Source organism: Lycorma delicatula, chromosome 2 (assembly GCF_047948215.1).
Source record: "Lycorma delicatula isolate Av1 chromosome 2, ASM4794821v1, whole genome shotgun sequence".
Lineage (NCBI taxonomy): Eukaryota > Metazoa > Arthropoda > Insecta > Hemiptera > Fulgoridae > Lycorma > Lycorma delicatula.
The window spans coordinates 24309347-24322680 of record NC_134456.1 but is presented as its reverse complement, the minus strand read 5'-3'; the positions used below and the strand labels follow the sequence as shown (position 1 = coordinate 24322680).

The following is a 13334-nucleotide window of genomic DNA, read 5'->3' as shown; positions in this document are numbered from 1 at the left end:
CTATTCAGTTTTGAGACATCTAAGAGACTAAGATGTCCTTCCATAACACTCAAACAGAAGTTTCAGAAGATTAATATCCAAGCTTCATAACCACCAAGAAAAGCTAGAAAACAGAATATTATCTTATACCTGAATATAAGCTGCTAATCAACATAAAAAAAAGACAATGAATTCTATAAACTAACAGTACAACTATTAACACTATTCTAACTCAATCCCAAACAATTACATTCAACATTAAAATGTAACATAGCTCAAAATCGAAACTCTTGCTTTATTTATAAATCTTTCTGTTTTAATTTCACTATTTTTAAACAGAGTAACTGAAAATTCATACCACTTCAACACCAAGAACATTTCCCTGCAGACTACCATAACGGAGAAACCGCAACCCACCAGCATTGGTTGAAATATTTCCTCCAATTTGACAGCTACCTTTTGCTCCCAGATCTAAAGGCATCATAAGATTATGTTTCTCCAGTTCTTGGTCTAATGTTTCCAGAACACAACCAGCTTCACATACTAATGTACCTAAAATAAAAATCCTAAAATACTTAAGTTAAGTACCTAAATTGAAATAAAATTAGAGTTTAATTTAACTGAATTCATTATTATATATATATATATATATATATATAAATTTATATATATACATAATTTAAATATATTCATTATTATTAGTATATTTCATTAAAAATATAGTTTATATTTAAATTGTAGAAAATAGTTATCAACAATAAACTGACAAGCCTAAACAGAGTATGATGTCGTTAATCGAAACTGAACTTTAAGCTTCATTTACTGACATAATGGTACTACATTTATAAAAAATAATTACACCTAAGAATCAGAAATATATCAAAATACAACTGATATGTAGTATTTACATTACATAGAACTAATTTTAAAAGAAACTTGTTCATAATCTTTTGGAATGATTTAGATGCCCCTTCCTTCACCAAAAGCTTAAGGAAATGTTAATTTAAATGCTCTGTAACTAAATTTAATACCTCCTTTTTTTTTGTTAAAACTTTCCTGGATCATCCTCATCATTTTACAGTTTCAATATTTTTCTTAAGTTTCCTTTTTCCCAAATTATATTCAACATTTACCTTAACAGCAATAACTTTGTTGATTTTGTGAGCTGGTATCTCATGCACTGCAAAGTTTTATTCTTTACATAACAACAGGCGCTTCACCCAGTTACAATTACTGATAATATAGTGTTTTGAAGTTTATGCCAGTGGTGAATCAAATATTATTAGAATGTTATAAAGAATGGTATTTATTCATCACGTCTTTTGTAGCATGTGATTACTTCATATGAACTTAACATACCCCATCCAATGCCATCTCCCAATGGGTGAGATTTTGACCGATGTATAATATATGACATAGAATACATAAGGGTGTTTTTTTTTCTTTTGATCAAAGAACCAAAATATGTGGCATTATCATCTGAGAATCAAACAGAAATGGAAAAGAGAAAAACAAAGTTTCATTTTATTTTTTTTTTAAAATGTAACTGAAAAAATTAATAGAGTAAAGTTGCAAAGGGACTTCTCAAAAAATATCTAACAAGTTGGGGCACTCATCTAAAATACTAGTAATTTAAAAAAAAAAAAATGTAAAATAAAAATCGAAAATAGGAGAATTGTTTGAGAGAGTAAAGGATTCCCACTAAAACACAAAAACAAGGTTAACAGACAAATAACACAGAAAAAACCTACAAACAACCAGCCATTTATGGTGTAACTAATACAACTTAAACCACTGATTTTTAAAAAACCAAAAATAATGTAAGAATCATCTTTTAATATGAAATGATAAATCCAAATTAAAAAGGTTAATAAAAGGTTAAACGCACCCATGTGCCTTAAATAAACAAAGATTCTATTCATCACATTAGGTCATCAACAAGCAATTAGACAAGTAGAAGAGAGGTTAAGTTTGTTAGCTATCCTTACAGAAACAGTTTGCAGATGAGAAGCAGATGTTGAAGAAAAAAATGACAGAACAGTAGGTACTAATAACAGAACTGAATACTAATAACCTCCTCATGTCTACCATCTCAGATTGACAAATCTCAGGTTAACACAATCCTTTTTATATAATCTGTTTCCAACTACAAAAATGATAATCAGTCTGTCAGTTTTGATTAATGAGCTTCTTTGACATATTCATGAAGTATATATTCATGACATGAAGTATTCATTCTTTGCTATTCACAATATGGTAACCCATGATATGTTTAAATAGAGATTTCAAAATCAAATAATAGGTTTTCAAATATATCTAAGAAAAGATATGAATACCAAACATAATTTAGAATTTTGGATTTTGAATCAATCTCAGAGCGTTTACACCATTTCACAATTACCTTCTCATATTGTTATGGTCCCAGATTTTATGAATTCAGACACCATAATTCTTTTACAGTCTCATGATTTTTTCAGTTTGACAGTGTCTGTTTGAACTTTCCTTTGATAAGCACATTTATGCAACCCTCTCAAGACTTCTGACATCAATGTTTCACTGTCCTCCCATTTATAATATTATGACCACAAACATGACATAGTCACAGATGGATCTGGCAACACTGGGCGCTTCCAATTGCAAAAATAATTAGTATCTTTTTAACTAGTCAACTCTTTCTTTTTATTCTTTTAACTATTAGCAGTCTTTTTATTAATCAAAATTTTAAGATCTGTTCCGACTCACAAACAATTAGAATTTCTAGTTTTCATATTTCTAAAGTTATTTTTCATATGGCCATATTATAAGTTCTTATTTTGCTTCATTTGTGGGACTCTGTGTACAATATACAGAAAAAAAATAAAAAAGTGACCAATTCATATAATGGCTATAACAACATACAAATAATGTTCATTATAAAAAAAAACTTAAATATCTAATACTGCCCAGTTTATATTTTTTAAATTCTTTAATTCCTCAAAAAAAGGACTATAACTTTTCACTCTCAAAAAGAACCAGAATTATTATAATACTTTGGGATTAACAATAATAAAATGTCTAGCTCGTCATCTTTCCATGCCAGAGAGAGAATTATGTTGCTTGGCTTGCTCATTTTTTTTATATCATTTAAAAAAATTAATTAAAAGACAATTAACTTTTTTGGAAAAAATATAAAAACGCTCACTTGAAAAAGGTGTTTAATGAAACAGCACTTGAACAATGTTTTTGATTAAACTTCCAGAAGACTTGTTCAATCCCAGAAGATCTGTTCAGTAATAGTCTTTTGATATATATATATATATATATATATATATATATATATATATATATACATTATCATTATAATTATGCTTGTTTTAGCTTAAATAAAGATAAAACATAATGTAGACAGAAAAGATAAAACATTTCATATACACTTTTGTTTCTGCAACTGAAACAGGGCAGAGGGCGACCATAAGTTGTTAAATGCCCCGGATATGTCCAGAAAAATCCCTAATACATACTTACATGGACTGGAGGAAGCTATATCAATCATCTTTATTACGGCATCCTCAGTGTTCTTACCTGGTCAGAAACCATACTCGTTGTCCATTAGCAAATGATCAGTGGCCAACCTAACATTAATGCACAAATATAGGACCTTCTCAAAAAACTTGCCAATCACAGGCAAGAGTGTTAGTGGATGGTAAAAACTAACAACAGGATCTTTGTCGCCACCTTTGAACAACAACACCAAGTCTCCACACTTCCAACATGCCGGAAAGTGGCAAGCAAAGAGCAACCTATTATACGTTCTAGTTAGAGGATTAAAGACCACTGGAAGCGCTTGGACAAAGAGCTCCACTGTTTTACAATCATATCCAGGGGCCATGTGCTGTGCCATGCTACAGATCACCTGGCGCACCTCCGCCTCAGTGATCTCAGAAGATTGTATGTAGGTGTCGAAAACTGCAAACTTCTCACCTGACACCCTGGTGGTATGAAACCTCACCCACCATAGTGTCATCCGAGAGCAAATCATTCAGAAAAATACTAAAGACACAGTCCTTATCAATTAATACACCCTCATGTGTTGACAAAGCTGACAGGAGGATATCTTTCCTGCGCTTATGTCCAAGGGTCTATACATAACAGCCCAAGGGTCTCTATTCCCTTGCTCCTGAACAAAGGAGCGCCAGGAATTATGCTTGGAGGGCCTAATGCTATGAAAGTACCTAGCTCCGCTCTGCAGTAATCTGCAGTTAGGGCTGCACACCGATCGGGGTCACCCTCTCGTTGCACACCCTTCTGAGTTGGTTCACAGATTGCTTCATTGCTGTCAGATTCCAAGACCACCAACCAGATATATGTTCCCAGTCAGTGCCTCTACGAATGGGAGCTTTAGCCTCCGCCACCACTGCAAAAGTAAAATTTTCTGCCAGGAAATCTAATGGCAGGCCATCAAGGTCTCGAGAAAAAATCTACAGTCTGGACTCCAACAAAGAGGAAAATTTCAGCCAATATGCCTTTCTATGCAGGAAGCAGCCCCCTGTGAACAGGAAAGTGTCCCTCATGACCATCATGCAGCTCATCCACTATTTCAAATATTATCAACCAATGATCACTAGAACAGTCGTCGACCACAAGGACCGTACCAGGGATGTCCCTACCAACAGTAATGTCAATATTTGTACCAGAAAAGGCCCGTCGTCCGTTAAATGTACCGACATAAGTGGCAACTGGTCTGCAACATTAAAGACCTCAAAATTGTGCTGCGCAATGAAACTGTCAATTAGGCCACTGTCATGATCAGTGATCCCACTGTGCCAGAAAACTTGACTTCCCATTAACATTGGCACCAATAAGAATTGGACACTGCCCACAATACAAAGGATCCTATCCCATCTAGCTAGGTGTCCCTCAGCGGAATCCCTGTATTGGAAATATGAACTAACAACTGTGTAAGGTTCTATCTGCAAATAGCAAGTCTGTCCACAATATGATGCGCATCAGAAACCTCCATCCAAAACGGTAGTCCAGATAGTGTCCGTATAAAGACACTATCAAGCGACTTCCTGCACAGAATAGCAGACATACAGGTATGTCCTACGCAAAACATTTTCCAGCTACAAAAGCCTGGCAGATCACCCCTAATTACATTTGGATGCTGCAGAAGGACAACATCAAGGCTCCGTCTCTCTGCAATCTCACCTAACTCAACCTGGACTACATAAGCACCCTGGGAATTTAGTTGACCAAGCCTAAACATCTAAGGAATTAAAGTACAGCGCAATTACATTAGGCCCTTACATTACAGCCACACTCCTTACTAACAACTGGGTGCTCATGATTCTTGTGTAACCTCTTTCAGTTAGCACAGGCAGGAGCCTCCAACCTATGCGAACAATCATTATGTTTGTGGCCCTCCTCACCACAATGGGCATACACCAAGGCAAGCATACAAAATTTAGCTCTGTGACCATATCTGCAGCATTTTACAAAAAAAAAAAGACCCACCACACATAACAACTGAAGCAAGAAAACATGAAAACCATATCAAAGTAAACTGTATAGGATTTGCAGATGACTACCGTTTCTAGCCAATAGCATCACAGAAGCTAGAATCCAAGTAACTTCATTGAAACAACTAGCAGGAAAAACAGGCCCAAGAATATCATATGAAAAGACTAGAATAATAACCATAAATCCCCTTGTATTGAACCACGTAATCATAAACATACACAAAGTCGAGCTAGTTGAACAGTTTAAACATTTAGTAGAAAATATCATACATGACCTCAAAGAAAAACTAAATGGGAAAGAAAGAACACAAAAGCTCAGTTATACACAAAATATCACCAAAACAACATATAACAAAAGATACATCTCAGTAGATACCAAACTCAAACATTACAAAACTGTAATCAGACCTGTAATATTATATGGAAGCGAAACACTCTTCAAACTAAGATCCAACATTTCCTATTCAGCAGAGATGCAAAGAATAGAAAGAAGAATTTTAAGAACATGCATAAATAAAAGATGACTTACTGATGGGGGAGAATGGAGACTCATACCAAACCAAGAGATATATAAAGACGTAGAACCAGCTCTAGACTACTTTAGAAAGAAAATAAACTCCTTCTTTGGGCATATAATAAGAACAGAACCGAACAGGCTCGTCAGGAAACTGGTCGAGAAATACTGGAAAATGTCCAAAACACTGAGCTGGACCACTGAAATTAAACAAGATATGCAAGAACTAGAAATCACAATAGAAGATTTACGAAACAAAACTGACAATATAAAAATACTAAAAGAAGCAAACTCCAGATTTAAAAATTAAAGAAAAGAAAATAACAAAGGGGATTTATTCAGAAGAACTGAAAAACGCAAGATCTGACTGAATGAAGAAGTATTGGGAAGCAATCAAGAAGAAAAAGAAAAGACGAACCAGAGTTGACTAAAGTGGTCCACTGTGACCTCAAAATCCTTAAAAAAAAAAAAAAAGGAATTATTTATCAAAAAAATGACATTTGAGAAAAACAAAACAACTGTTTAATATACTTAAGAAAAGGTAGCAATGAACATGTTCATTGCTTATTTAGATCATCTTTGGTGTAGAAAGTTGGGCAGATGACACTTCAGAAGGACACAGAACTACATGTATAGTATTAAGGACAATTTTTAAACATGCTGGTGGGGATGGGGATTTATAACAAATCCATACCTGATGTGGAAGGCTGGAACTCCAAATGGAAATTATCAAAATCAAATGAATCATAATAATTTTATGAATGCTGCAGCTTACGTCATATTATTTAATGAAATTCAACACAAGGGTTCAACCAGTTAAAAAAAAAAAAAAAACACTAATAACTAATTTGGAAAAGGATGAAATGATTGAATAATGGCTACACAAAATGAAAATCAATTTTCAAATAAAATTTTGATATTTTTCATAATAAAGTACAAGCGATATAAAAAAGATTACCATTTGGCAGTTTTATATGGAAATACAAAAACAATCTATTTTCAGTCTTGTTTCCAAATATCCAGATTTAAACCCAATAGCAATTTTATGGCAATAATTTACAATAAAAAATTAGACAGCCCAATGAAATGTAAATAATATCCAAACACTATGAAAATTTGTTAAAAAAAATTTGATATAATTATCTAAGTAAATAAATAAATCATTCATTCATTCTGATCAGTTACATAATAATACATTAAACACATAATGTCATTAAAAGATTAATTATAGATATAAAAATATAAATTATAAGATAAAAAAATGTGATTAAAGTTTACGTTAATTACTCACTATAGATAAGTATAAATCAGAAGACACTATTAAGAATTGTTTTGAGCACATAATTATGCAAATGTTGAATGCGATGCAGAAAAATCAGGATTTTTATTTTTTTTATTAGTATTATTTAAAAACTCATCAACAGAATAATATTATTTCTATAAAACAAACCTTCTTACTGCATTTAAAATAAATCAGTGGGAAGAATTTTCAAACGGTTCAGTAATTTATTAAAGCAGAAACATAATAAAGCACTTTCTAATTAGCCAAAGTATTGTGATGAGTTATATGAAAACAGTTCTGTTGTCTGATGGATACTGTTATTTTTTAAAATAAGAGGTATTTTTTTTTTTAGCAAATATGCACATTCGTAAATACGTATAAACACAAGGATAACAAATTTAATTTTCTAAATATCGGTCTACAGATTCATCTCTTATTATTATTCCAGATAATGATCTGACAGCCTATTTTTGTATCTCTAAAATTTAATCTGACATTTACAGAAAGAGAATGACATACTTCAGACAGGAATATACATAAGCATAATAAATGACAACTTAAGCATAATAATGATGACAACTTAGTATTTTTAATGAGGTGCTTCAAAGTAAAGCAGTACAGTTCAATTTTATTATAAATGTAATCAATTTCATCATCCCATAAGTACTTATCATCTAATAAAACACTAGAAATCTCACTTGATGGGCAATAGAATTACTGTCATAATCATTAATGGGTATTCTGTTCCATGATCAGCAACATTTCTTGAGAAGCACAATGCTACAGTAAATATTTACTTAAATATCTACTTAAATATTTGTGTTGTTGCTGAATGATTAAGAAAACTATATGTTGTGATACGTAATATTTTTTCCATTATAGATGTATTTACAAATATTTGCTAGTTGTTCAAATCTGATCCTGTATACAGAGTGTTGGTTAACCAGCTGTTTCATCAAAAGTCAAGTGATGCAGCGATTCTCTATAAAGTTGTGCAGATGATGGTACCATTGTACACGTATTCAATGTTTTCAATTTTGAGTACTCTGAAGAATCTTTTACAGTAGGAATATATTCTCCAATAAATTTTCAAAATTTGTAATATATAAGGGAGGTGATATTTTCTTTCTGATTATCTTTGAAGGCAGAGTGAAGAAAAACAAAGCTTTGTAAAAAATTATTTCCTTATATTTAAGAAATATAAGGTTGGCATATACAACAGTACAATAAAAATAAGAGCTGTGATTTGAGTAGAAAAATAAGAAAGGCAAACTCCAAAAAAAAAGGAATAAAAAAATACAAAGGAGTGACAAGAAGCGTTAGGTACTGGGCAAATTGGACATACATTACAGACAGAGTCTATTCTGTAGGAATATCTTCCTATGATAAGCTAACTACAGGGAGAGCCGCTACATAAATTTTACAATCAGTTTCTTGAGATTGCAAAACATCATCATCACAGGTTCTTGAGAGGAACTCCCTCCAAGTCTTCAGGTTTAGCTATTCCAGGCTTGGGTAGGTAATTTCTGGCAATTTTTAAAGAACTGGATGGATTAAGTTAAATTTCTGGCAGTCACAAGTCTTAAAACTGAGGTGCCCGGGGGGACACACCTACTCCCCTCTTCAACAAAGAAATAATACATTAACTGAATTCATATTCCGCAGCAAACACAAAGACTATATCCAAATACCACACCACTGAACTAGAACCATCAAAATCATTTTCAGGGTTTCTAATTTAAATGATCACCATTTAGCTGCATGATCACCATTTAAATAACAATGAGTTAGCTATAAATATCTGGTATATAAAAATATATAGAATTTTGATGAAAATCTCATAAATATCTTCCAGGTGAACATTTCAGGCATTTACAAAGTAATAAATATTTACCCATTATGAATATATTACATAATATAATAATTTTGTTTTATTTTACCTGATAGTTCATTAATGTTAATTATTTTATTCATCAATGACATGGACAAAACTATTTCATCAAAAACAGGTACACTTCCTCCAACTAGTCCGGTGTTTCCCCCTTGAGGACATACAGCGAGTTTTTCTTTATTACAAAATTTTAAAATATTAGATATTTCTTCTGTAGTTTTTGGTTTTAAAACAATTCTACTGTATCCTAAGAAAAAAAAAATACATTAAACTGAAAGAATGCATACCAAAATAAAGGTAAAGAAAGACATCAAACAACTTTTTATTTATTTGACTTTAATGATGTTTATTGTTAAACAAGATATGCTTGTGCATACAGTCTCAGTCTCTCCCCCCCTGCACGCGCGCGTGTGTGGGTGTGTGTTAATGAAATGGCTGAATTTTGTTTCTACCAGACTTTTTTGACTTCCTAATTCAATATTTTCCACCTATAGATTTTCCCCTTCTTGGCTTGGTATACCTACATCAGCTCAATTAAACATTCAGGCAGAGCATGCTGGAACACAGTGGCATTAACTGAATCACAATAATTAGATTACACCAGCCACTACCAATCATATGAAAACAAAATCAGTCTCGGTCTTACAAGTGTAACTGTACTAGTCGATTCATAAATTTTACTTAAATTTATAAAATAGTTTTGATATATCTTTTGTTACTGGCAGCAGGTCATTTTAATACTTTTTTCACAATATAATTTCATAAATAATAGTCCATAATTAATGTTCTTTCCAAAATATTTTTAATCTTTTTCTCTTCTTTTATGAACTCTTAGTATCTCATTACTTCACTGTGTGAAGACAGCTGCTCTTAAGTGATTGTTTCATTAGATTCTATTAAAAAATATTTCAACATGGTAAAAGAACTGACAGCTTATAAAGAGATAAATGCTGAATTAATCAGGTCAGTTGAAAAGACATAAAAATAATCATTTATTAAAGGTCTGCAGGCTAACAAACAATGTAGAAATGTCAATGTTAAATTCTACAATTAAGGACTTTGGGTAATTATAGTTATATGTCTCAGTGAATGGTAATGAACAACAATATGTTGTTCAAATTCAATTCAATGCATTTGTAGAGGCAATGGAAGCATTGAGACATTCATTAATTGGGATAGATAGAACTAAACGTTGAATAAGGGTTTGTCATCAATAATTCAAAGAAAGGATATGGATAATGTTTCCAATAAATTTGAGAACTTAACATTGATAAGACCCTTCCCCAAAACAATAATAATTTTAAGGACAACCGGAGGATAACACAATGCTTATTAATAAATTATAATTACCAATTAATTAGTAGGTTTAATTTAAATAAGGTTTAGTAGCTTTTACATAGGTTACTTTATTCTGCAAGTAAATTGTCACTTACAATTCTGAACTTGCCAGTGAATGTATTTAGCTTTTTTTCAAAATAACCTACACAATACAATACATATTTACAACTTATTAATTTGGAAAAAAATCCCATTTTCATCATTACAATAATACACAACATGCAATTTTAGTGAAGTTTGAACGGAATAATAAGACAAAATTAAAAAGTACTTAATATAATTATTAAAAAAAAAAAACAATAAAGTAGATAATAACTTGTAAGCTTAATGGGTTAGAAAAAGTATAAATAACTGACATGGCAATATTAGAAAATATGTTAAATATTTTTATTATTCAATACCTTTTTCTTACAGAAATAATAAATTAAAAAATAAACATACCACAAACCATTTTAATCCAGTCTGTATTATATGGTTGCACATCATTAGGATCAGTTAAAACTCTATCACTTCCTAAAAGATCCTTAAAAAACTTAACATGATTATCATTTAACTCAGTATAGTTTCCTCTTTTTATATGCGGATACCTATCTTTGGTCAACACAAACTGTTTCTGATGCGATATATAACCTGTATGTAAACAACGAATATTTTCATGTTTACGCAGTCCGTTTAACAAGAACTGAGTAACTGATAGAATTTTTTTCATTTTTCTGGAACAAAAATAGTTAGATAATGAAATGAATCTACGCACATAATAAAGTCATAAATAATAAACAAGGGCAACGACAACCAATAGAGTAAAATAAGTTTACAGATAAAGAGTTTCCGTAAAATTTAAATTATCTGCAACTTAAACAGCAGATTTTAATCAAACCCCAAAAAACTTCATAATTCCATACACATATATGAAGCAGAAAATTAATAGTTTAATTTGTAATAGGTACTCTTAAAAATGATTTACTGAAAACAGTACCTTTGAGAATGTTTTCAAAGTTTTATAAGAATGATGATATTTTGTACAAGCTTAACTTTGTTTAGTTACTGAGAATTCTAACATTAGCAACAGTGTTGTAATTTTTTTAAATGGAAACTGCCCATAAACTTTATCTCGGATGAATAAAAAACGAACTGGAATCATTGTAAATGCTCAGTTACTGTGTTAATTATTGACGTTATTTTAGGCTAAAGTTCACTTTAAGAGAAAATATGATAAGCCATTTTACAAATCATAATTATTCAGTTAACCTAACTTCTAAAAATACATGTAATAAGACACAAAATGATTGGACATGATACATAGCGTTAACATTACTTTAAAGTAATTATGGTAATTATAAGATAATCAATACCAACTTTTCAATATAGTTGCACCACACTCACCATAAAAATATTTTAAGGTTATCTTAATGAGCCTTGTTAACAATTCGTGTAGTAATAACGCATACGTTACACCTCAATTAAATTCCATTATAACTAAAAATACCTTAATTTCAAAATTAAAGTAAACTTTTAGTACACTGTCAATATCGCAACAAATTTGAATAGGTTCCCGACTGGACTCCGTATTATATTATGAAACAAAATATTGACCTTTGTCGTTCTAGCATCATAGTAGAGGGGGAAACAGCTGATAAAGTTGTTTATTACAATATCTGTGTCGCTAACTAAGTAAACATTACAACCGCCGACAATAATATTTCTTAAGATAATCTGTTATGAAATAATTGAACTCATGAATTCAAAACATATGCAAAGTACAATCTGTGAAAGTTATGTAACAAAAATTATTTTTAGTAAGGCTTGTTTCACACATCTACAGCGTCCGGGAGTGCGGCGCCGTTTACACGATATACCGTGTGAACGCACTCATCCATACATGGACGGTCGTACACCTAAAGAAAGGTGCCTTTCAGGGACGTTTAGTCCTAAAATACTATCTTATTTTTTAATTGGAGATGGTGCATTTGGTCTTCATAAACACCTAATTCGATCGTATGGAGGCTATAGCTAAACAGTAAAACAAAGAATTTTTTATTTACCGTCTATATAGAGCTCACAGATATCTGGAATGTGCGTTCAGCATAGTCAGCAGTAATGGAGAACCTTTCTTGAGTTTATAAATTTGGAACCCAATTTTTCTGTAGACATTATCAAAGCTTGTGTGGTCTTGTATAATTTTTTCCGGGAAGGATATGGTTATGGGAAGAGGATGCACTAACTAATGTACCGTGCGGGGAAACTGCAGCTAATGTGAGAAACATCTTTTGTAATTAAAAACATTTTTTTTAAATATATAAACATTTATGATTGTCCATACCAATTCCTGTGTGCCAAAAAAAAATTATTCATATTATATCATTCATTTCTACATAGTTTAAAAAATAAAACGAATACAACTTAAAATTGTCCATTTCATCAAATTCCAGTTCCTCAAATTTACTACGGAGCAGTAAAAACACTTCTTGGAAAGAAGTGTTTTTACTTTCTTGATCTACATCCTATCTTTACACAATGATAATGGCTTGTCCCATAAAACTGCCCTTTCTTGAACAACCATATTAAATAATCCATCTTTAGAACAGAACTTATTTTATGTACACCAGGCATTATTTTATGATAATTTAGTTACTACTGAAAACACTTAATAAACTGTCAATATTTTAGAAAAATGCACAATATTGTACAACGCACATGGAGCAAATATATATAGCATGTGTGAAAGCAGCACGACGAAAATCTTCCTTGGCACCGTTTTGACGGTCACGATGCCATGGGCGGTCCTCGGGAGAGACGACGACAACAATATTATCGTCTATCGTCTAAACGGTG

The 13334-nt window shown here is 31.6% G+C and overlaps 1 protein-coding gene across 2 annotated transcripts in view; it reads right to left on the bottom strand.

Moving 5' to 3' along the window:
- The window catches only part of D2hgdh (D-2-hydroxyglutaric acid dehydrogenase), a 34221-nt gene extending 22105 nt beyond the window's left edge, over positions 1-12116 (bottom strand). The window contains exons 1-4 of one of the 2 annotated variants that reach the window (XM_075358487.1): positions 11886-12113; positions 10944-11215; positions 9214-9411; positions 338-531 (exon numbers count right to left, since the gene is read on the bottom strand). In XM_075358487.1, the coding sequence (XP_075214602.1) occupies positions 338-531; positions 9214-9411; positions 10944-11211 (660 nt within the window). In that variant the 5' untranslated portion in view covers positions 11212-11215; positions 11886-12113. Of the gene's footprint in view, positions 1-337; positions 532-9213; positions 9412-10943; positions 11216-11885 lie in introns of both variants that reach the window. The other variant, XM_075358488.1, reaches the window with a different exon arrangement.
- Between the last annotated feature and the right edge of the window lie 1218 nt (positions 12117-13334).